This window comes from Callorhinus ursinus, unplaced genomic scaffold, assembly GCF_003265705.2.
Source record: "Callorhinus ursinus isolate GAN/ISIS: 27379988/994484 unplaced genomic scaffold, GSC_fseal_2.0 scaffold53, whole genome shotgun sequence".
In the NCBI taxonomy this organism is placed as follows: domain Eukaryota; kingdom Metazoa; phylum Chordata; class Mammalia; order Carnivora; family Otariidae; genus Callorhinus; species Callorhinus ursinus.
The window spans coordinates 378,733-403,269 of NW_027397115.1; the positions used below are offsets into that span (position 1 = coordinate 378,733).

General features: G+C 53.9%; 1 protein-coding gene across 3 annotated transcripts in view; it reads right to left on the reverse strand.

Annotated features, from left to right (window-relative positions):
- Positions 1-24,537, reverse strand: part of PHACTR3 (phosphatase and actin regulator 3) — a 227,879-nt gene that overhangs the window by 30,637 nt on the left and 172,705 nt on the right. For all 3 annotated transcript variants that reach the window (XM_073883990.1, XM_073883988.1, XM_073883989.1), the window contains one exon: positions 6,550-6,703. In XM_073883990.1, the coding sequence (XP_073740091.1) occupies positions 6,550-6,703 (154 nt within the window). The remainder of the gene's footprint in view (positions 1-6,549; positions 6,704-24,537) is intronic.

Here is a 24,537-nt window from a genome sequence, read left to right on the forward strand (position 1 = left end):
CTTCCTGGACATCATGAACCCCGCACTACTCCACGGGGTGGGGGGACACGGCATCATCTCTGTCCCCCCACCCGGACAGGGACAGGAAATACTCTGTGCCCAGGGGCCGGACGTGTTGGCTGGAAGCCCCCGGATGCCCCCTGAGAGAAGTAAGCCAGACCACGATGAGAAAACGCAAGACCCTGCGATAAATGAGGCAGAACTCTCCCAGAACACGCTTCCCCTGGGCCTGGGGGTGGGGGGGGGTCCCAGAAGATACACCTGGAACCGTGGGGCCCCGAGCAAGCCACTGAACCTCTCCTAAAGGCTTAGTGTGCTCATCTGTAAAATGGAGATAAAAAGGGGGGGAAACTGGAGGGAGAGTTGAACCCTGAGAGACGATGGACTTTGAGAAACAAACTGAGGGTTCTAGAGGGGAGGGGGTGGGGGTACGGGTTAGCCTGGTGATGGGTATTAAAGAGGCACGTTCTGCGTGGAGCACTGGGTGTTATGCGCAAACAATGAATCACGGAACACTGCATCAAAAAGTAATGCTGTAATGTCTGGTGACCAACAAAATAAAATTTAAAAAAATAATCGGAGGAAAAAAAAAAAGGAATACCTATTTTACCCAGTTCCTGCAAGGATTAAATTAAATGAAGGAAAACAAGCAGAACTTACTGCACGGGGTCGGCCCTGACAAATGAAACCTCCCAGGCATCTTTAATCGCCACGCCCTCTATATGGTGCACAAGTCCGTGCCTTTGGGCATGATTTCCAGAACACACCTACTGTGTGATATGCAGGCGCTGTGGGTCCCTAACGTGCTGCCTGCCTCCAGGTGGACACCTTTCAGAGGTGCGCTGCCCTCCTGTAGGGAGGGAGGCCTGTGACTTCACAGAGTCCCCAGACCCAGCGCACGGAGCCAGGGACTGTGACTGCTTCACCAATAGCCCTGGGAGTGCCCCAAAGATAAAGTCTTCAAGGTCTAGAAATTAAGGAAAATAAATCAAAACAAAAACAGCCAGCACACTGGAGGGGGACCAGTGGATGGCGTGCTGCCATGGCAACCAGGGCTGAATTATTCAGAAAGTGCTAGCCGAAGACCCTGGATGGAGGCAAACAAAGACAAAGGGATCCAATTAAACCGTTTCTGCGGGGAAACAAGTAGCTGACCTTCCGGGACGCAACTTCTCAACTGCCACTCTCTGGAACCCCAGAACTAGACCCGCTTTTCCGTTTTCACACCTGGTGATGAATGCCCAAGGAGCTACTCTTGTCCAAGATCTAAAATTAATTACAGACTCAGCAAGTAATGGGCGAAACCCAGTCCAGGGTGTGTGTTCGGGGTGCCTCTCCAGGCCCTCCAGAGCGGTTCCTGGCCCCCACCGACAGGGGTGGGGGGGCTCCCTGGACTTTTCTTACTCCAGGCATCCTCGTGATAATTTTGTCCTGTGTTTGAACTACATATACATCACTGTTCACTACTTTTCTCTTTTTTTTAATAAAGATATTTTTTTGAGAGAGAGAACAAGCACGAGCGGGCAGGAGGGGCAGAGGGAGAGGAAAAAGCTGACTCCCCGCAGAGCAGGGAGCCCGACGCGGGGCTCGATCCCAGGACCCTGAGACCATGGCCTGAGCCGAAGGCAGACGCTTAACGACTGAGCCACCCAGGCGCCCCACTATTTTTCTCTTTAAATCAATTCACTTAATACTCTATTTTGAAAGAGAACTTGGTTTACCAAATAGAAAACCATTATCAGTTGGCAGAGCTAAAAGTCAGCCAAAAAATAATACGGTTGCTTCTGGGTAGGGAAGGATTTTTTTGAACATGACACAAACAGCATGAACCATAAAGTATATTAGAGGTCGGCAAACTATGCCCTGTGGGCCACTGCCTACATTTGTAAATAAAGTTTTATTGGCACGCAGCCAGGCGCACTCACGCCACACGGCCTACTTGCTGCGTTAGTGCTGTGATAGACTTGTGTTGTTACAACAGACACTGTTGGGTCCACGAAGCCGAAAATATTCACTCTCTGGCCCTTCACAGAGAAACCTGTGGATGCTCGAAGCATGATTAGTAATCCAATGACCTTCCTGCACACAGGAAAGTGTGAACAAAATGAAAATACGAGCCCCCAAATTGAGAAAGGAATGGAAACCACAATTTCCAAAGTACACTCCTAAAATTACTAAGACAAAGAAGGCAGCAGGTTAAGTACGTGAAAAGAAAAAGAAACCAAGTAGCTGATAAACACTGAGAAAATGTTCAATCTCACTAGAAATAAGACAACACCAAACCTCCTGTGAGCGCACATCCCATCAACAAGACCAGCAACAACGTACACCAAGCTTGACTAATGAGCATGTTCTCTTGGCCACAGTGACTGGCTCAGGGACGAGCACGTGACCCAAACTTGTCCAACCAGCCCCCTCTATCCCCTTGGTCAAGGTGATCGCTTCAGGAATGGGCTCCTGTGTAGATGTAAGCCTGGAGCTTTGGGGGTTAGGACGTCCGAGTGAAAGAGCCAGAGAATGAAGTCACACAGAGCACAAGAGAGTCAAGAAACAGAAACAGACCAACTCCTGTCAATGCCATGCAAGCATCTGGATCCAGCCCTGCCTGTAGCACACCCAGATGCTGCAAGCCCCACAGGGCAGACAGTGCCTCTGTACTGTTTGCTATGACACCCTAGCACCCTGCACGGTGTCTGGCACGTCATGGTTATTCAGCAGGTAGCTGCTCAGGCACGACTGCATGAGTACGGAGCAGTGTGCAAAGAAATGGAGGCAGAGAGAGGATCAAGACAGGTCGTTCCATCATGACTCCAGCGTGCGGCAGGAGGCTCTATTCATGGCACTCCCCTCTTCCCGTGGCTTCTCACGTGAGCCTTAGAACACCCCGGTGAAGAGACAGGAAACCTCCTTTATCATAAAAACAATATGTAAGTAGAACACGGGGCTCGTGCTTCAGCAGCAATACTGACAGGAGACTGAAGGCTCGATCCCTCGGGGGTCTACAGACCTGGAAGCTCTTGTCACAGCCCCCTCAGCAGTGCTGTAGTTTGGGAAGCACAGACTGTCCCGTTCTTCACGTGACATGCTGGAACTGGAGCCCCGCGAGAGACATGGTCCAGCCGTGCTCAGTAGCTGCTGGGACTATACCATGAGGGCCGGATCCCCGCAGCCTATGATCCACCGTGGGGTCCGGGAGCCTCACCTGCCTATGCAGGCTGTCAGGGCCACACCAAAGCATTAGCCATCCAAGTCCCCCCAAGGTGGTAACACCATACCCCCAACCTCGTCCCAGGATGTGGAGACCGTCCCCACCACCTCCCTGGTCCTCAGTCTAATATTCCTCCCACTACACCAGTAACTCACCGGGGGGGGTGCATGAACTTCCCCCACCCACTGTGGGTGAGGTCTGGGCACGTGGGTCTGGATGGACACCCCACAGCCCCCCGGAACACCTCCAGCACAGCTGAGGCCAGAGCGATGCCAGGAGTGGCACTGCCCACGTGGCCATGCACGTGGCCGTCCCAGCACCCAGGAAGAAAAGGCCTCCTGGCTGCACACACTGGAGCGAAGATGCCCCGCCTCCTCTTCTAGAGCTGCACCTTGTGCTGTGGCATTAAAGGCTCTGATGTGTCCCGTGGCAAACAGACCATTCTCGTAACGGTTCCCAATGCCTGCCGGTCTTTAGGAAACGCTGGTCCACACCCCCCTCTCCGGAGGGCCTCTGGGAGACCACGCCCCACAGCAGGCGCTGACCCTGGTCTGGGGCTCCGTGTCCTGAACCTGTCCCCTCCCCTGCCCTGGGGCATCCATGCCTGTGCCCAGGCCTCCTCTCCTCTCTGTGATAGCTGAACCCCTCAGGGATCCATGCATCTGTTTCCCTCCCCCCTCCCTCCTGCGTGTGTTTCTTGAGCATCTTCCCTGGACCAAGCACTGGAGTGGGCATCAGCCACACGGGAAGGGGTCTGAGGCCGCTGCTGTTCTCCAGGAACTCCCGAGCTGACGAGAGTGACCTCCATGGCCCGGGGCTGTATCTCTAGCAACTGCCACCGTGCCCACCCCTCACGAGTAAATTAAGTCCTTGTTGATTGACCAGATGAAGTGATAAATGCTTGACGGGTACCACAATCTCACTGCAATCAGGCTAATATGGTCCAACACTGGGAGGTTCCCTCACCATGCATTATCAGGCAATTGGTTAAAATGTTCTGGTCTCAGGTTTGGATGGGGCTCATGGATCTGCATTATAAGAAGCTTCCCACGGGGTTCCTGAGCCCCAGGTCAGCACCAGGCACCACCCTCCGCCACACAGCTTTGAGCCGATGCAGGAAGAGGACCCGACTCCCAGAGGTCAGCAGCCCAGCCTCGAGCACCTGCCACATGATAGGGGCTCTGCAACACGCCTTCCTTATGCGATCTCCCTGAAACAGACAATGACCTTGGAAGGTCAGCACTCCATTTTACAGATGAAAAAAGCAAGACCCAGGGGAGGGGGGTAAGGTCACCTAGCGCATCAGTAGAGAGAATTCAAATGCAGGTCTGCATGATTCCAAGTCCTTAAGACACTGGCTTGGCATCCCAGAGGCCTGCAGTAACATGTGCCATGCTGAACCCGCCCCTCCCCCTGCCATGGGCCTGGCAGCTGGTCTCATCCCCATTTTACAGGCGAGAAAACCGAGGTGCAGGGACTCACAGCACCCACCATCCGGGCTTCACCCATGCACGCTCCTTGGCCTCCACCCTGAAAACACTCAGTAAAGGATTTCAGTAGAAGGTGGGTACACTGGGGTCCATGCTCCTCAGCACAGAGCAGAAACAAGGGTTGGTCCACTTGAACACAGAGCCCTGGGCCTCAGGCAGAGGAAGGACTTCCTGGAGAAGAAGTCCAAGGTGACCTTCAGATCAGTGCATGTTGACCAGGACGGATTCTGTCCCCCAGGGGCCACTCAACAATGACTGGAGACATTGTAGCTTGTCACAGCTGGGCGGGTGGGGGGCTAGAGGAGTATCTTTTGGGTGGAAGCCAGTTTGCTGCTGAATGTCCCACCAAGACCCCACAGAGTTATCTGGCCTCAAATGTCAAGAGTGCCGGGGTTGGGAGATCCTGCTTGAGACCTTCGTTACTGCACATGTGGCCCACAGACCGGCAGGAACGGCATCCCCGGGAGCTCGTCTAACACGCAGACCCTCAGGCCTCGCTGCAGATCTGCTTCATCAGAATCTGCATTTTCCCATGGTCGCTGTAGGTGCCCGGGGTGCAGGGGAAGGTGAGAAGTGTGGGTCAAGGGCAAATCAAGGGCGGGGCCCAGGGACAGCTGGTATAGCTCATCATCATCAGATTGTCTCTTCCTACTCTGCAGGACCAGCTTTGGGGTTTAAAGAGGGAATGGGTGGGCTAGAGGGGATCCAGGACACCGTTCCTTCAGCCCAGCCTAGCCGATACGCCACAGGTGCCCAAGGTCGGGGAGATGGCAACATGTGGGCGGCTGAGTGCAGCACTGGGTGCCTGAAAGCCCATTAATATTTCCTCTCCAACACCCACATACAAATCTTGGGGCTACGATTTGGCCCCTCTCTGGGAGGACTGGAAGAAGCAGAGGCCTACCCTGCTGGAAGAGCCTGACTCCCAACAAAGCCCTTTAGTCCAAGCTCAGCTCTGGGCTGGCTTCGTGGTGGGGGACGCTGGTGAGAGCTGGGAGGCCCAGTGTGCTCTGGGTTCTGGACCCCCGTGACCTCAGTTCCTGGAAAGCAACCTAGAGTCGGCCAGCACTTGAAACCGCCACATTGTCCCAGTCTCACCCCCTCCTCCTTACAAAGCATCCTTTCGCAGGCCACATAACGATCCCAACAGACCTCAGCCGCAGAGACCCACAGCTGCATGCTGCACTGGTCCGTAGCCCAAGGCATCTCCAGCCGGCCAGCCCTGGGGACCGCCAAGGGGAGCCTTGGGAGCAGAAGGTGCTCACTCACGGCTCTGGGACACAGCCAGGTGGCAGATGGGCCCAACTCAGTGCACACACTGTGCCCCCAATATAGATTTACAGATTTCTTGGACAACTTAGAGGATCTGGCAATACTGACTGCAATTCTTGCAGGAAAATGATCAGGTGGGACTCTTCTCTATGCCCTGGACACCGACAAAGCACGTGCTCCCCACTCTGTCACTGTCTCTCCCCACAGTGACCCCCTTCACTCCTGCAGGCGCCCGCCTGGATGCTGTAGACCAGAGCTTCTCCACGGGGGGGGGGGGCAGGGGATGTGCTCCCCTCCCTGGGGGCATTTGGAAACGTGTGGGGACAGTTGTGATTGTCACAGGAGGATGTCACGTGTAGAGACCCAGCTTGCTGCTCGGTACCCGAGGGTGCACGGGACAGCCCCCACGGCAAAGCACTGTCCTGTCCCAAGTGCAGAGAGTGGCGAGCCGAGAAGCCCCCGTCAGAGCCCCGTGAGGGCACCCTGAGCCAGCGCGGTCCCGGGAAGGCAGGGCCTCCGAGGGGCTCGGGCGGCCCAGTGGGACACAGCCTCCGCTTGTGGGGACGCGCCACTACTCACTTGGAGAGTTTCATCTCAATCTGCTGCCGGATTTCCTGTCTCTCTTCATCAGTCCTCCTGGGGAAAATATTCCTGTCTTCCAATTCCTGCTTGCTGGGCCGATTCCTCAGCTTCACCGCCAAGAGCTCCTTCTTGCATTTCCTTGGCAGTGTTCCTGAGCGCCACCAAAGAGGGGGAGAGAAGGGGAGAAAACACGTGTTAGTCAACCGCTGGCTGGCTGATCTAGCCACCCACCTGTTGGAGGGAGGCTTCAGCCTCAGAGCCGTGGGGGTACCTTTGTCAGCTTGGAGTGCCTTCCAGCGGGAACGTGGGCAACACTGGGACAAAGGGATGTCACCACCCATGGGACACACCCTCCACGGGTGAGCGATCGATCACACATCCCAGACCTCCAGGGACCGTCCTGGTCAACACCTGTTGCCCCGGGGTGATTATTAGTGGCACCCAGGTTTTCTTCTGAGTGTGGACCAAGACTTACAGTTTACTCCCCACATGGCAGCCCCCTCCTCTCCCCCTTCCCCACATGGTCCACACTCCCTACTGACCACTACCCTCTGGCCACGTGGGTCTTCTTTGAGTCCCTAGAATACCCCACCTCAGGGCCTCCACTGCCAGTCTGCCCTCCGCCTGCCACCCTGCTCTGCTAGACCATCCACGGCCGGCCCTGTCGCCACAGCAAGCCTTGAACCTTCCTGAAGAGGCCCAATGGGGCTCCAAACAGCAGCACACCACACAGTTAATCCCCCCCGTATCTCATCTCTTCCCTGTCAGTTACTCTATTCCGGCTCCTGCTCGAGACTAAGTTCAACGGCAGTCTGCCCTCCCGGGCCCCAGATCCGTGCTGATGCAGCATGTTCCCAGTGAATACTGTTGAATGAAGGAACAGGGAGGCTGACTCAGGGTCTCCAGGCTGAGGCTGATCTTTATTTCCACACACGTCTAGGATCAGCTGAGTGAAATCAGGGTGCGAGTAAGATCTCAGAGAATGGAATGTCTAAATGAAAAGAAGTGGGGTTTGGCAGTGTTCACGAGCAGAGAAGGATCATTCATTCGTGGGCTATTCGGAAATGGAGGTGTTCTGGTTCGTTGAGCTTTCTGAATGAGACTCCCCACCTGCCCTGGAGAGTAACTGCGAAGTACAACGCAGGGTGTGTGGTTTTGTAGCTCTGTTGGGACACAGGTTTCAATCATGGGGCTCAAACCATTATCCACCCGTGGGTGGAAGGAAAGGTTATTTCTCAAAAAAAAAAAAAAATGGCTCCTGAAGACAGCCAATGTCCAGTGTCAAAGATGGGACACAAAGCGAGAAATGAGTCTAATAACGTGATAGTTTAACAGAAGTTTGGGATAAAGTGAGACACAAAACTTGGGGCTCAGCTGAGATTTGAATTTCTAATATGAGCTTGTTTGCTATGTGTTTTATAGAGACAGAGAAAAATAGTGACTCCACAAACCATTTCAGCAAGGGCTCCAGCCTGAATTTATTTTAATAGCATTATAAATGACTAGAGCCCTATATTTATAGGGTCATAAAAAGCCTGAAGGAGTCACATGCATTTCCCATTAGTCTTTACTGTGTGTTCTGGGGGAAATCGAAAGCTATGGTGGCATTCATGAGTTAAGGGAGTCTCGAAGGTCTCGGGACAAATCCTTCGTGAATGTCAAGGGTCTAATACATGGCAAGGAGGGATTGCCATTTTCGGAGAACCAGAATGTGCTCAACCATGAAACAGCCCTGAATGCGGTTTAATCTTTTTAGCTTTTGATAACGAAAGTCTTTTAAGCCCATTGCAAATGTCTTGGGTTTCTTATTACAAACTTTAATCATATTTGTTCTTCACTGAGAAAAAGCTCCCCTCATCAGAGATTTCCAGATGTAAATGAGAATTCGCTCTGCACCGGGAACAAGCGGTTCTCCCAGCCTCCCAGGCAGAGCCTGCGCACACAGTAGGGCCAGCACAAAAACTTAGGGGACCACTTCAGGTCTTCTCCAGAGTGTCAGCATGTTACTAGGTTTTGTTACTGAAAAGTCAAAAAAGGAAATTTCCAGACAAATAGCTTTAAATGAGCCTTTTCATAAATTTGCCCGGCACGTGCACCTGACCATCAGCATCAGTGTGACTGAGCACGCGTCCCAGAGCGTAGGCGCTAACACAGAGCAGGAGGTGAAGCTGGGAAACAGCGGCTGCGAGACCTTTCTGTCCAGACTGTGGGAAGCGAGCCAGCTTCCCTCCCCAGGTGCCCCGGGACACACCTATGTTCCCGTGTTCTGACCCAGAAATCCCACTTCCGGGATTTCTCCCAAAACAAGTGGCACGAGCACATAAAAGCACATAGAAAGGTATTCATCCAGCATCACTGATGAAAGTAAGAAATTACACACAACCAAAAAAGCCAAGAAAACACCTGTCAGATTACAGTGCACCGTACCACTGGACCGCGGCAAGCCCATCAAAAACGGTGGTGTGTAAGCTACTGAGTGCCAGAAAGACATTCACGGGATGCTTGTAACGTTTTGTAACAGCAGCTTGCACAAAAGTATGTATGTCATCTATAGAAATATATTTGTGTATGTGTAGGTGTCTAATTTTGCAAATATATATATTACAAATTGGCACAGAAATGTCAGGAATTGATCATTTTATGTATTCATTTGCTCTTCTGTATTATATTTTTTTATCACATAGTTCCCTTATACGAAAATAGATAATTATTTAAAGAGAAAGAACAATGCTGAGTGACATCGGCAACACGCTGGAAAATTCTCTCCTCCGTAAAAGCAACAAGACAACTGGCAAAAATGTTCAGGATCCACTTTTTCGGGACTCTGTAAACGCAACACAGGGAACATTTATCCAAGGAAAAGAGGCTGACTCTCTGTAAGGAAGTTTCACTCTGTCCGGCACCAGACTCCTCCTCCTCCAGCCCTGCGGCAGCCTTGAACTCCAAGAGTTTGCATTCTCCTCGAAGACCAGCCTCCCAGCAGTCCCTGGAGGGCACAGCCAGGCCTGGTTCCCCAGGAACTGCCATCCTCTGACCCGTGTGCGGGCTCCCCAGATGCCCCCACGTGCAAGGCTGGCCACGCCGGATCCGATCAGAGCTCACCCAGCCCAAAATGTCTTTCCCTGGGTGCATTTGTTGAAAACTCTATTGTCTTTCCAAGGCCAAGACTCTCATGGACCTTCAGACCAGTCCTGCTCAATAGCCTATGGAGTTCTGTATTGGCAAAGCCAATAAAAAAAAAAAAAATCAACGTATAGACCAAAATATTAAGTAAATTAAAAGTGAAAGCCTGATGTTGCCACATCCAGTCCAACACCAGCAAACGCCGGGGGCACCTTTCCAATGCGCGCAGCTGACAGGCAGGGCATGGGAGGTAGATGGGGTGATGCTGCTACCTCTCCCCAGGTACCAGAGTGGCGCCGGGACAGCCACCGAGGGGCAGAACGAGGGCTCAAGCTCAGCCAGCAGGAGGCAGCCTTGCACACGCCTGCTCACTGATGCCCCAGCCCGTGTGGCACCCCCAACATCCCCCAGGCCCCTGTCCCGTCAGCTCCCATTACCCACCCCAGCAGAGCAAAGGAGGCTCTTGGAGAACTTCAGGCCGTCAGTCACTCCCTTTTTTTGTGAGAGGCTCCCTTGTCTTTCCCCACAAGCCCCCGCACCGGTCTGGTGTCCTCCCGCCTCGACGGCTGCACCTCAGTCTTCTTCACTGGTTCCTTGTCATCTCCCCAGCTCGACATGTTGGGGTGCCCTGGGACTCAATCCTCAGACTCCTCTGTCCACACCTGCTTCTCACATGACTGCCTCTGTCCCATGAGAAACTCCATCCCCACTATTAATGGCTCGGGATTTCCCCAAGCAGCCACACCTTCTTCTCTCCTGTACTCCAGACTTGCTTACCTACTGCCTTCAGGATGTCCCCACCTGGGTCCCTACCTGGCATCTCAAACGTAGCATGTTCACAACCAAGCACCTGCTCTCCCGCTGAAGCCCAGCCTGGCTGAGCGGCATTCACGGATCTGCTCAGGGCAGCCAGGCACCGGCCATGCTGCATCTACTCCACACCCGGCACCGAAGTGAGGGCCGTGTGGTGTGTGCGGCTGAGCCTGCTCAGGCGAGGGAGGGAAAAGGGCAAATAAGCACCTATAATGACCAGAAACACAGGACGTGTGCCTTCTACGTGTGCATGCTCACAGCATATCCGAACTACCTGTTTGCCCAGCTCTTTCCCTGTGGTCGTGGCATGAGCTAGAGACATTTTCACTCACAGAGAAAAACAAATCTGCCAGGCTCATCCATGGAGAGGACTGTCCCTTGTTCAATGTTTCCCATACACAAGTTCAGCAAGCGCCTGCTGACTTGCATAGCGCCAGAGAATAAGCCACAGAGGAAAGGGGCATGAGGTAGAGCTCAGGAAAGGCTTCCTAGAGGCAGCGGGATCTGAGCTGGGGCCTGAAAGCGGCTCCCCACCCCACCCGGGGGCATGTGGTCCCAGAAGCTAGGTTCACTCCATTGGAGGAATGTGCCAGGGAGATCTGCCTTAGCCTCCGAAGTAAAAGTGACGGCATGGACTTCTGCTTCTGGCCAAGACGGAAAATGGAGACTGGCTCTTCCTCCCAAAAAGAAAACAAAAAGAAGTCAAGCTACACGAAACGATGGTGAAGGGGCTGGAAAGCACAAAGATCCTGGTGGGACAGGAACCAGGTAAAGGGAGCCCTACAAATGCCCCACTTCTGCCCCCCCCCCACCTCCCAGTCTCTGGGCCGGGGACGGGGCGGGGGGAGGGAGGAACTGGGAGGAGCCTGGAAGGTGGAGGAGGAGACCAAGGACCCCTGAGTCTGCCGCGTGGAACTGGGGGGCAGGAGGCCGCCCAGATGCAAAACCGAAGATCTGGATTTTATCAGAGGCTGGATTTAAACCTAAGTAAGAATTGCACTCAGTGCAAATAGTCTGAATACCCTCCTTAAAGGCAGAAATGCTCAGAACGGATAACAAAGCAGGACCAAACTAGATGCTGCCTACAGAACATACATGTTGAATGCACAGTCTTAAACAGCCTAGAAGTAGCAGGGGAATGATGCAGCGCTCTAAGCCCGACCACAGGAAGGCTGAAGGGGCATGTGAACAGAAGACACAGTTGGTTTCCCAGCCAAGAACCCCATCAGGGATAAAGGAATGATCTGCGTGATAAAGGGGCAACTTCATCACGAGGATGGAACAATGCTAAGTATTTGCGAACCTGGCAAGAGATTCAAAACCATAAAGCTAACCTGACAGAGAGTAGAAAGGATAAATCTAAAGGGAGAGTTGAAGGTTTCGAGACTGCTGTAAGTAACTGTAAGAACAAGTGAAGGAAGCGTGCAAGGATGTGGAAGACACGGACACCACCATCAAGCAGCTGGATCTGACTGGCGTTCAGACTGGTGTTTATAAAATCCCCGCACAGGAGATCCCACTGCTTTCTGAAGCGTGTGTGTGGCGGCTGCCAAGATAACCATGGGCTGGGTTATAGTCCAGTCTTGACCGATTTAAAAGCACTCCAATCCTATAAGACACGCTCTCCGATCGGAGTGAAATGAAACTGGCACTGGTAACAAAAAGATCTCCAGAAAAGTACCCAAATCTTTGGAAACTACATTAAAAAAAACTTTGGAATAACCCTCAGTTCCAAGAAGAAATCAAAAGGGAAATTAGAAAATATTTTGAAGTAAATAAAAACAGAACATATCAAAATGGTGGTGGGGGAGATTTTAAAGGCTTTAATGCCTGTCTTAGGAAAGAAGAAAGCCTGGGGCGCCTGGGTGGCTCAGTTGGTTAAGCATCTGCCTTCGGCTCAGGTCATGATCCTGGAGTCCCGGGATCGAGTCCGGCATCGGGTCCCTGCTCGGCGGGGAGTCGGCTTCTCCCTCTGACCCTCTTCCCTCTCGTGTGCGCGCGCGCGCTCTCTCTCTCTCATTCTCTCTGTCTCAAAAAAAAAAAAAATTTTTATAAAAAAAAAAAAAAGAAAAGAAGAAAGCCTTCAAACCAATGACCCCAGGTTCCATCTTAAGAAACTAGAGAAAGAAGAGCAAATTAAACCCAAGGAAGTAGAAGGAATCATAAAGACCAGAAGAGAAAGTGAAATTGAAAACAGAAGCAAAATGAAAAAAAAAAAACAATTGAAACCAAAAGCTGGTTCTTTGAGAAGAGCAATAAAATTGATAAAACTCTAGGCAGACTTATCACAGGAGAGAGAGAGAGAAAGGGGGGGAGGGAAGCGGAGGGAGATGCGGGGAGGGGAGGGGAGGGGGAGGGAAGGAGAGGGAGGGGGGAGAAAATACCAACATCAGGAAATAAGACAGGTGATCTCTCCATCTGATTCTATGCAAACTACCAAGGCTCACTCAAGAAGAAATATAAAACCAGAATAGACTTTTATCTATTAAAGAAATTGAATTTGTAGTTAAAAACCTTCCCCCAGGGGCGCCTGGGTGGCTCAGTCAGTTAAGCATCTGCCTTTGGCTCAGGTCATGATCCCGGGGTCCGGGGATCGAGCCCCGCGTCGGGCTCCCTGCTCGGTGGAAAGCCTGCTTCTCCCTCTCCCTCTGCACCTTTGCTCCTGCTCTCTCTCTCAGATAGATCTTTAAAAAAAACAAAAACAAAAAAACTTCCCCCATAGAAAAAAACCCCCTACAGGCCCAGATGGATGCATTGATGATGAAACATGTAGTAAATAATACCGATTCTATACAAATAATTTCAGAAGGTTGAAAGAAGGGTGAGCACTTTAAAGCCCATCCTACGAAGCTAGGATGGAGTGATGTTAAAACCAGAAAAGATATTTGAATCAAAGAGAGACTTAAAGACTGCCACACCTCAACAACACTGATATAAAGTCATAAACAATTTTAGCAAATCAAATCCGAGAATTTATAAAAATGAGAATACACCATGACCAACCGGGAGATGACCATAGGGTTATCTCAGCAGACTCCCTGTACCTACGGGGAGCTTGCCCGGTCAGAGCTGGAAGGGGCCCACCAGGCTCCCCCCGCCCAACCCAGGGAATGCCCTGGAGGGATGACGAGGCTCAGGGAGACCAGAGCTGTCCCAGTCACAGCTGAGCACAGAGCCAGCAGGCTGCCTTCTGGCTGTGACAAGTAAACAAGGACATTCACTTGCTCAGCTACAAAAACATGTCCTTGTCACAGTTTCAGCTTAAAGCAGTATTAGGAGGGAAAATATCCCCTTTCCCGCCCACTTCTCAGCTCCAGAAGAAACCACTACTATGTTTTAGACTTACTTCCAGATCCGCTTCTATACAATTAACAAGTTACCCGCACGTCACTCGTACGTTTTATGAAAGTGGGATCACGGCGTACGGGGCACCCTGCCTATGTGGTCCCACTCACACATCTGGCTCTGGTCCAGATCAGGGTGAATCAACCCAGCTCCTGCCCTTTAAGGGCCGCCAATGATCCAAGACTGTGATGGTCACATAGCCCGTCGCTTGCTGATCCAGACCCCCAGGGATGGACACCCAGGTGTCCATTTTTGCTCTTTCCCCAAAGCTACAGCCTCGTCCCTGGGACAGGAGACTCCTGAGCCACAGTGGGGCCAGTTTCGTCTCCGACAGGTGCTCCTTTCCCCACCCTGCCCTGCTTTTCTGGCCCTCCTGGGAAGGAGGAGGAAATGTAAATGGGGCTGTAGATAAATAAGAACATATGGCTGAGAAGCTCTGCAGTTAAAGATAAACTCGCCATGAGATAGCTTTTTCTCAATCGGTGGCACTTTGGAATTTATCCTAAGGACGGAATTACAGAGATGCACAAGTCTTTGCTCCGAGGATGCACCCCGTCACGTTGCTAACACGGCCGGGACTGACCATCCCAGCTCCCCCGGGGGCTCCAGCCACAGGAGCTGAGGCTGGGAGGCTTTGGCGGAAGAGAAGCAGCAAGCTGGGCTGGGTGCCAGGAGAGAGAGAGGATGGCAGGGGACCCCGCGTGCGCCGGGGCCCGGCTTGTGCACGAGCCCGCGTGAGAGGGGCCCTCCAGCCTGTCTTGGCACAAGCAGTGACAGGGTGGGGCCGTTTTTCATCGGCAGTGACGCTGTTTTAGCTATTACACGCTTTATCCCTAGAATTTGCATTCGGTGCTCTTTTATAGTTTTTTTCTCTGCTAAGATTCTCCATCTGGTCATTCACCCCATCCTTTAAGACCCTGAACGTACAACTGCAGGTCTATCTGGCTTTGAATGCAGTCTGGGTGGGGTCCCCCTGCCCCCCTGACCTCCAGCACCCCGGCCCAGGCCTCCCTCCCCCAGGTGACCAGGGCTGAGCCTCGTGGAGCCCTGCCTGCTCAGGGCCCTGGCTCGCTCAGTCTCCCCGCCAGGGTCCGGGGACCCCCTTCACACGGCTCATCTGTTCCAACTGCCTGCCCTACAAATTCCAGCTGCTTCGACAGCCCAGAACACCCCCTACACCTCCTCGTCCCAGTGAGACCACCTCCCTGCCCCACCCACCCAGGCAGATGCCCAGGAGGAAAGCCGGACAACCTGCATGGGGCTCACCCCGTGGGTCCCCTGTCTAACGGGGGTGACGGTCCTGCCTGCGGTCCAGTGCCCCAGACAGTGGCTCCCACACCTAGGCCAGGTCTGTAGCTGCCCAGGCCCGAAGCAGCAGGGCTGGACCCCTTCTAAAAGCAACAGGGGCATTCATAAATGCTGCCACTGGACTCCCAGAGCCTCAGAGGCAAGGACTTGCTCCTGCCCATCTCTCTCCCCCATGCAGGACGCAGGGAGGGGCTCGCATTTCCTGAATGAACAGAGGAGTTCTGGGAAGACAGGGAGGGGAGGAGGCAACTGCCGGAGCTTGAATTCCTAGAAACACGGCAAGGACACGATGGAGAACGGAGACCCAGGAAGGTGGGTGGGTTTCCCACTCGAGGGGACAGCACCGGCTTCGGCTCTTACGGAGCTAGGGGGCAGTCAGGGCATCTACAAGGGTACGAGCAAGGACAGGACCCCTGGGGCTTCCGTGCCGTGGAGCCCTACAGCCAGGGAGGAAGGCCGGCCACTCCCGGGGAGAGGCTGTGGGGACGGCGCGTGCCGATGAGCCGGGAGAGCCGGGAGCTGGTGGGACATCCAAGTTATAGGGGCAGGCCAGGGGCAGGAACCGAGAGCGGGGAGCCAAAGAAGGCAAGGAGCAAGCCGGGCGGGGAGGCGGCAGGGCCATGGAGAGCGAGTTTGAAGGTCACTGAGCCACGGGGACCACAAACAGAGGAGAGACTGCCAGGGTGCCCAGCCCCTGCCATGGGGCTGCAGGGAAGGGGGTCACGTGGCTCTTGCCCCTGGGGCCCCCGAATTCCTACAGTCGGCTGTTCCTTAAGATTACTGCTCTTCTGCATCTAAGAAACCACGCTGTGGACCCACCTGCCTTCTAAAAGGATTCCAACCTCCTTTTCCCCATCCATCTTGTTCAAAAGGAGGAGGCAGGCCCAGCCCTTCATAAGAATTCTCAACCTGACGGGGGAATCCAGAGGCCGGCATCCTGGGCTGACAACCCTCCCCAGGAAGAACACATTTTTCGGCGTGTATTTCAAACGTGAGCTGGGACAGCAAGTCTAAGCGAGTGATTCTGTGGATCCCCCGTTTTCACGTCCCCAGGGCTCTCGGAAGCCTGGCTTCTGGAAGAAGCAGGGTGCTCTGCCCCATCTAGCAGCTGCGCTCACGTGGGAGTCGGGGCCTGTGTCCAGGGCCACCATCAGCTGGCCACACAACCCCAACCAGCCACGTAATCTCCTGGGCTTCAATTTGTCGCTGGTGAGATGGGCTAACAGCCCAGGTCACATCACCTCTGTCATCACTGAGGACCTACTAGGTGCCGGCACGCGGTTGAGAATGGTACAGAAACGGGGCATGGGAGGAGTCTGCGACCGCTCAGCTGCCACACACACACACGGACACACGGACACTGTGTCAGCAGAATCAAAGCCCTCAGAGGTGTCCACTTCCTGACCCCAGAAACTACGAATGTGTGACCCTGGATTAGCCAGGGGCGGCCAACATCATCAACGGGGTGAAAGATGGTGGCAGGAGAGCCAGTGTCAGAGGGACGTGAGGAAGTCTCCGCCGGCCACTGCCAGCTTTGAAGGCGGGGCCGCGAGCACAGGGCACGGGCAGCAGGAGCTGGGAAAAGCAAGGAAGCAGTGCCCCCTGGAGTCTTCAGAAGGTGCAGAGCCAGCTGGCGGCTTTAGTGTGGCCCAGAGCGACCCTCAGGAGCGTAAGCTAATGACGTGTCTTACTAAAACCAAGTCTGGCAATTTGTTACCGCAGCAAGAGGACAAAACAAGTCCCCGAAACTCCTCCCTGACCAGTACCCTCTCTCCGTCTCTATGCGGCTCCATCCTGGCCCCAGCGGGCCTTGGGTTCTCCAGCTGTCCCAGGGAGGAGACCACATCCTCCTGAGGGGAAACTGAGGCTCTCAGAGAGGGGGGAGCCCAGGGCCCCCCCCACTGCAGCGGATGAGCCCCCGCTGGGGGAGGAACTGGGAAAACAGTGCATCACCCAGAAGTCTTCATCACCACAGGGGAAGGATACTCAGATCTCCGAAACAAACGGCCTCTGAGACTCAGAGACTACGTGAGGTTTGATGACCCGCGTGAACGAACAGAAACGTCATGTGTCGCTTGGGTCTCGCTGGAAGCAGGGGATGAAGAGGGAAGGTGGAAAACAAGACCAAGCAGCCCTGAGGATCACCCAGGTACACAGGCTCACCTGTCTCCCCCAGACGTCCCCTGGCTTCACTCACCATGCATGCAGGAGGCACTCAATAAATGCTCCTGAGGGACTGTGGGGTCCCTGGTCGATCATGAGCCGCTCAGGGCTCCCCTCGTGAGCTCACAGTGCAGGGAACCGCTTCCTCTCCCCTGAATTCCGAGCCGGTGGCCCCACCAACCCCACTCCTGCCCACTTCTCCTGACTCAGCCTCCTCCCGGCCCCAGTGCTATAGACTGAGCGGTGTCCCCCGAAAACTCATGGCCCGATGCCCTACCCCGATCTGGGCCTGTATCAGGAGACGGGGCCTCTGGAGGGGATTAAAGTTGAGGTTGTAAGGGCAGGGCCCTGACCCGATCACACAGAGGTCCTGAGAGGAGAGGAGAGAGACCCCGAAGTTGCCAGGCCTCCCCTCGTGCTCACAGGGGAAAGGTCACAGGAGGACACGGTGAGAAGGTGGCTGTCTGCAGCCAGGAAGAGGGCCCTCAGCACAGACCACCTCTAAGACCTCCCACCTCCAGAGCGGTGACACGAGAAACGCCTGGTCCCCCAGCCGCCCGGTCTCTGGCATCCTGTTACGGGGCCCATGCCGGCTGGTAGCCCCAGTCAGCCCCACCTTTCCCCGCACCCAGCCAGGGCCCTCCTCACAGCCCACATGCCGCCCCAGCCCAGGCACCTCCCTGAAGCAGGCGGGTCAGGACCCATGGGTCCATGGTCTCGATGTACTTCCTCCGGGGGCGTTGGGGGGGGGGCGTGCATCAGGGCGTCCCAGAGCATGCAGCTGGCCTGCGCGCCAAGGCTTTGTGATGTGGAAATCCACACGTTCTCAGCTGTGCACATCCTGGGACTCCTCCCTCAATCCTGAAATTGCCTCTCAGGGGGGCCTTCCTCCCCACGTGTGTGGGCTGCCTGCAGGCTGGGCATTCACAGCAGCGTGTGTTTGCTCGTGAATGACGGGGGCACACTCACATCCACAGAGCTAGAGAGACCTGGGTTCACAGTGGCACATTCCTAACCCCTCTTCGCCTTGATCTCCTCAAGATGGGACAATAGTAGTCCCTGCGCCCCATCAGGCTGCCATGGGGGTCAGGGGTGGACTGCACGAGAAGAGCCTGGGAGAACCCTGGCAAGAAGTCACGGCTCAAAGATACAGTTTGGCTGCTGTAGGTCATCACGGGTCTGGGAGTCCGCCCCCCGCCCCCCAGTGACTGCACTGTGTCCAGCAAGAACCACCCAGACCCGAGACTCCACCACACAAGGCCACCAGGTTGTCCCCAAGCCTGCCCTGGAGCATCTTGCCTCCCAGTGACCATCTGCAGCACCACCTGGCGTCCGCAGAGGGAATGGCGGGGGTGCCAGGCCGGGCTTCCAGCAGAGGCAGGGAGCAGGTGATCTGTGAATGCGTGCCGTGGGGAGGACAGGTGAGCCCTAACTCAGGACAGGTGACTTCACAGGACTCCTTGCAAGAAGGTTTTCAATACACCCTCTGCCACATCTGAAATGGGATTCTATTAACATAGTACATTTTAGCTTTTGCTTTTCACAATGTGTCCCCCGGGAAAGGGTCCCGGAGCCTGCAGAGAGGGTCACCTCTTCTTCCAGCTCAGGCAGTGCAGGAAGTGCTCAGCCGCACCTCTGCGCACACCTACGTCCACATCTGTCCAGCCTGGTGTCCTGGGATTCCTTGCCCTGACATGGGCCTCTTTGGACTCCTTGCCTTTACGCTGAAAGGCAGCTTTCCAACGTTAGCAGGGAGCTCCTCGGATAGTCTAGTTTGTCCTTAGAATCCTCAGCCCAGAGCTAGGACATACAGTACTTCTTGAATAAACAATAAGGCATATTTAGAAGCTTTAAAAAAATTCTAGTTCTTATACTATTTTACACCAAGGATAAACTCTGGACCCAGTGCGTCAGAGTCACCCCCACCCCACCTGCGGGCTCTGACACGCTGACTCCCAGGATTCTGTAGGTCAGGCTGTGGCAGGAGATGTTAATACTTATATAGTGGCCATTCCATGTCCTCCCTCCTCCATTACTCTTTTTGTGTACATTTTATGATGTTTGCAGCATATTTGAATGGTACCACTCATACAGTGTACAAATATCCGGATTGTACTTTTTCCCCCTGGCTACTGGGGTGCACCATCAGAAAACTGTCTGAGGTTCTCTCTGTATCATTGGCGCTAAATCTGGTCACACTCCCCCTGAGAGTCGTTTGATAGGTCCCCCGTCCTCAGGGTAAAGTCTAGCCCCTGTCACCACCTGAGGAACCCACCACAGGAGTTCTGTCTCAGTTCAACGTATCATTTGGATTCACAAGACTATCACCGACCCGATGTCTCCCTCATCTGCTCAGCACAAATGGCAGCCAAGGAGTTCAATGGGTGGGTCCCAGAAGCAGCTCACATGGCTCCCCAGAACCGCCCCCAGAACCCCCCAGGTGAGGTGGCTCAGGTGGGAGGATCAGGCAGGGCTGGGAGCCGCCCCACAGCTGCTCAGGGGAATCACTTCATCCTAGGACAGCTCCCCGGGCTGAGTTGCCAGGTTCCCCTCAAGCCTCACTACACTTGGGAACTCAAGGGTTTATTGCTTATTTATTGTCTTTTCAAAACAGGTATGATTTGATGATCAGAGTCATTTTTTCACCATTAGCAATACTGGCTGGTGACACCATGGCTGGTATTCCTAGCCTTGTCAGGTTACTTGGGAACCCGGAAAGCGATAGAGAATAAGACCCTCACATTAACGCTTGCTCCATTAACAAAAACCCTCCCGCACACACACGCCAGGCCCCACACAGCCCATGCCAGCTTCCTAAGTGCACCTTCTGTCCTGTCTGAGACTTCACCCACCCAGCAAACTCTCCTTCGTTCTCCAAACCCCCGCTGAAGCCTCCTGTGCCCTCCCCATCACGTCCACCCACCACCCACCCCGCTCCCAGCCTGTCTGCCCCCTACTGCAGGCTGTCAAGCTCTTATCACCTGTTCCGTGTAGTCCTCAAGGCAGGACAGTGCCTTCCCAAAAGTGGCGATGGTCTATTTGTGAATGATAAAAGTAAGACAGGCTCATTCTGAAAGGCCAAGCAGCATAGACAGGTGGAAATTTTAACAACTGTCTTAAACCGCCTGCAACCCTTTCCTCTCCCTGCCCCTCCCATTCCCAGGAATGGATGCATGAAGGCGCTGGGGGAAATGGGTGCTTCCTGCTCTGCCTGGGAAGGGGATGTCAACACGGCCCCCCCACAGTGCTTTCCCCACCGAGGGTCAAGTGCAAAAGGCACATACATACCAACCTGGCATTTACTTCCAGGACTTTCTCCTAGGGATGCATTCACAACATTGCCTGAAGTGGGGAACAGACTGGCCAGACGTGATGTCCCACGCCCGAGGACAATGATCCAGATGCACACAGAATTCTCTATTTCTTGCCCGCACACACGCACGCGCGCGCACACACACACACACACACACACACACGCCCTCTCTGTGTGGCCCGTGTGCCTGTGGGAGACGCCCTCGCCCCCGGCCCTCTCTAGGACCACCTGCAACTCTGGGGGACCTCCTGGAAGAGGCTCTGCCCTCACACGCAGACACATCTCTCTCTGTTAGCCCTGTATGCGCACAAACAGCTGACTCTTTCCTAAGCAGATGTGGAAAGAAACAAACAGTAAAAACTACACTAGTTCTTGTTATCCTTAACTTTGTAACGAGCACAAAGTAAATGTACATCTCTAAAAGTCCCTCATAAGCATCACGATCAGCACTCTAACACTCCTGAAGAGGACACTGCTTTGTACTCGTTACAAAGTTAACAAGTACAGTACCATAGGTTTTACTATTTCTCCCCTAAATAGAATCAAAAAGAAATAACCGTGGGGAAAGAGTGAGCACCCGCATCACTTTGAGCAGCACCTCAGCTCTCACTCCCCGTCTTCTAGAACTTGAGCTGGACGCCACAAAAGACACACAGTGGGCGTGTTTCCTGCGGGGGCCTGGGGCTCCGGCTAGAAGACCCCCATTGAGGTCCCAGCCCGGGGCAAAGAGGAGTGCACTCATGTGTGCTTGGACCTTTGGCATTCCTGTTTCACCTTGAAGATGATTAATACGCATATACACCGGTTTTCTATTTCTGACTTTCATCAGCAGCTTTGACTAAAATGTAATTGGTTGGTCCTGATCATACTGGGTAAGAAAATGTCTGCTTCCTCATTTATTCTTTCTTCCTTATAATATAGAATATGGTTGTGTGTGCATATTTACATAGTTAACAAAAACAACCATTTTCAAGTTCTATCACCTCCCGATACACCTTGGATGCACTTCATGCTCAAGCCGGAACATTTGGTCGAATGCCTGTGCCCACTGCAGACACGGGATAAAACCTGACTGGTCCCCGACTGATGCCCACTCGGAGCGTTTCCAACTTTCCTGTCACAATTATTACACGTGAACATCCAGAGGCATCAGCGCTTCTCCACCAAAGGCAGCTACTCTCCTCCGGGGACATTTGGTAATGTCTGCAGGCATTTTTGGATGTCACGATGGGGGGTGGGCTGCTCCTGGCGCTGAGGGTGGGAAGGCCAGGGATGCTGCTACAGTGCACAGGGTACCGCCACCCACAGCAGGGACGCCCCGGCCCCAAATGTGACAAGTACCAAGGTGGAGAAACCCTGGTGCATATAAACCTTTGTGCATGAGTGCTAGGAGAGCCACGGGAGAAATTCCTGGGAGCAAAGTTGCTGAAAGAGAGAGCACAAGCATGGACAATTCCAACAGCTCTTTAGGGGGGTCCCACCCCTCTGCCATGACCCCAAAGCGCACGCAAATGCGGACTTCCCTCCCTGGGTCTCTGCACACTGTCTTGTGCTGCTTTGGAGTCCAAGGAACCCGGGCTGCATGCAGTCCACCCCCGGCCACCTTGGGCTTCTCTTTTGACCTTGACTGTCCCCACAGAATAGCCTTTGGGGTCAGCATGCCTCACCGATCACTGCCACCAGCCGGTGCTGAGCACAGCTGGGGAATAGTTACCCCTGGGCCACTCTTCCTACGCTCATGGACAATCTGATAAGCGCTCACTGCTGACGGTCAGCAGCTCGCCGCCCCCGGAGCGGAACACAACCAGATGTGCATGTGGGGTTCGGCGAACACACAACAGCCCTGCAAGTACTATTAGGGCATGGAGCAAAGTGCACAAGTTACTCCCTGTACTGGTTACATCTCAAGCAAAAGCCGGTGGGCTGTGCATCCCTCCACCTCCTCCTCAGAGGCCCTGTCCGCTGCCACCACGCTTAGGGCAGGCGTGGTGCCTCAGAGGCAACTGCTAGGTGTCAGGGACATTACGTGAGGGGCATACAGGATGCCTGCAGTTACAAGGTGCATGGGCATCAGGATCTGGGGGCTCTGACAAACATGATTTCACATTTTCACATGAAGGGGAGTGATGAGAACACAGACGATGGCAGCCACCATGTGAGCCCTGCAGGTGGTCACAGGTGATGCCTCGTCAGTCCCCTGGCAACCTGACCAGGCAGGCCCAACTGTCACCAGGTGTTACAACAGGGAAGCTAAGACCTGGGAGTCCTCCCTCCCAGTCAGGGACAGGTGGTTCACAGCAGGTGCCACCAGAGGCCTTCTCAAGGCGTTCCTCCCCAGTGCAAAGGGCCCCTGAGCCTGTCCTGCCAAATAGGGCACCCAGCAATTGTTGATTCTCCATGTCCTTGTTCTATCCTAAAGCCATGTCCAAGGACACAAATGTATGGATTACATTTCCCAACAGAGGACATACCTGTTTGGCCACAGGGACGCTGACACTCTGGTTAAACTAACGAATTGGCTGAGGGAATAAGGAACAAATCAGCTACAGAATATCAATAGAACTGGAGGCGAAACTCCTTCAGATCCCGGGCATGGTGGCACTCGGGCTCTCCCCTGTTCTTGCCCACTTGTCAATGATGGCGATGATGATGGTTATTAGTGCAACACCACTCGGAGCACAGGGAGTCAGGACTCCGCTGGGTGAACTGTCCCTTTTAACCATCAGGATAACCCTCTTATCACTCCCATTTTACAGATGGTGTATCTGAGGCCCAGAGAGGTGAAGGGAGTCATCCAAGGTCACCGAGCTAGAAGGCATACATCCTGGCAGGTAGAGAGACTGCAACTGCTACAAAGTCTCTCTGTGCACGCAGTAAGTCCAGAGAGGAAGGTGCATCTGAATGCACAGCCAGCCCTTAACCACGAAATCCCTGATGCTCCAGACTGAGTATCTAGGATGGTGCTAGGAGGTGCTTAGGTCATGAGAATGGAGCCCCTGTGATGGGATTCGAGCCCTTCTTAAACAGACTCAAGACATCTTGTTCCTCCCTCTGTCCCTCCACCACTGAGGACACAGCAAGGAAATGGCCACCTGCTAACCAGGAAGGGGGCCCTCACTAGACCCTACATCTGCTGGCACCTTGGCCTTGGCCCTGCCAGCCTCCAGAACTGTGAGGAATAAATGTCTGTTGTTTAGGCCATGGAGTCTATGGTATCTCGTCACAGCAGCCCAAACAGAATCACACACCCCACGTGGGGAGAGCGGGGGCACCTGCTCCATCCCAACATGAATGTCCTGGCTCTGCAGGTTCACCGTGGTGAATACCCAGGGCAGAGACTGTCGGCACGAAGGGACAAGTGGCCCAGGTTGCTGAGGATGCTTTGGGACAGGTGCTCTCCCACACTGGTAACCCCTTCTCCTGCAGCACTGCTTGCTGTGAAGCCCATCTGTCCTTTGCTGTCCGCCCCCACCCCCTGCCCTGGTCATCCAGGAATCTCCCAAGCACCTGCTATGTGCCATCCACTGGGCCAGTGCAGGGACAGTGGACAAATGAGACAGATGTGGCCCTGAGTTCAAGATAGGAGAAAAGAGGAAAAACAAATTTCTTGACAGATTTTAAGTTTGAATCTTGGGGTGGCAACAGCATAAAAACTGTTCCTTATAAAATTCACCTCTGAGTGAGCAAAATGTGCTTTCCAGGTTGGCATACAAGGAACCTGGAAGTCACCACCCTGTTCTAACACCAAGTAAAAAGCTGAACAGACTCAAAATTGCCACCCCTTCTTGGATCTGAAAGAGAAGGACGACACAGGGCCAACCACCGCCCCGAAGAATGGAGACGGACAGGTGAACACTGAGTCACGGGTTCCAGAGCAGAGACTCGCGGGCAGAAGCCTCCACGGGAACCAGCGCCGGGGC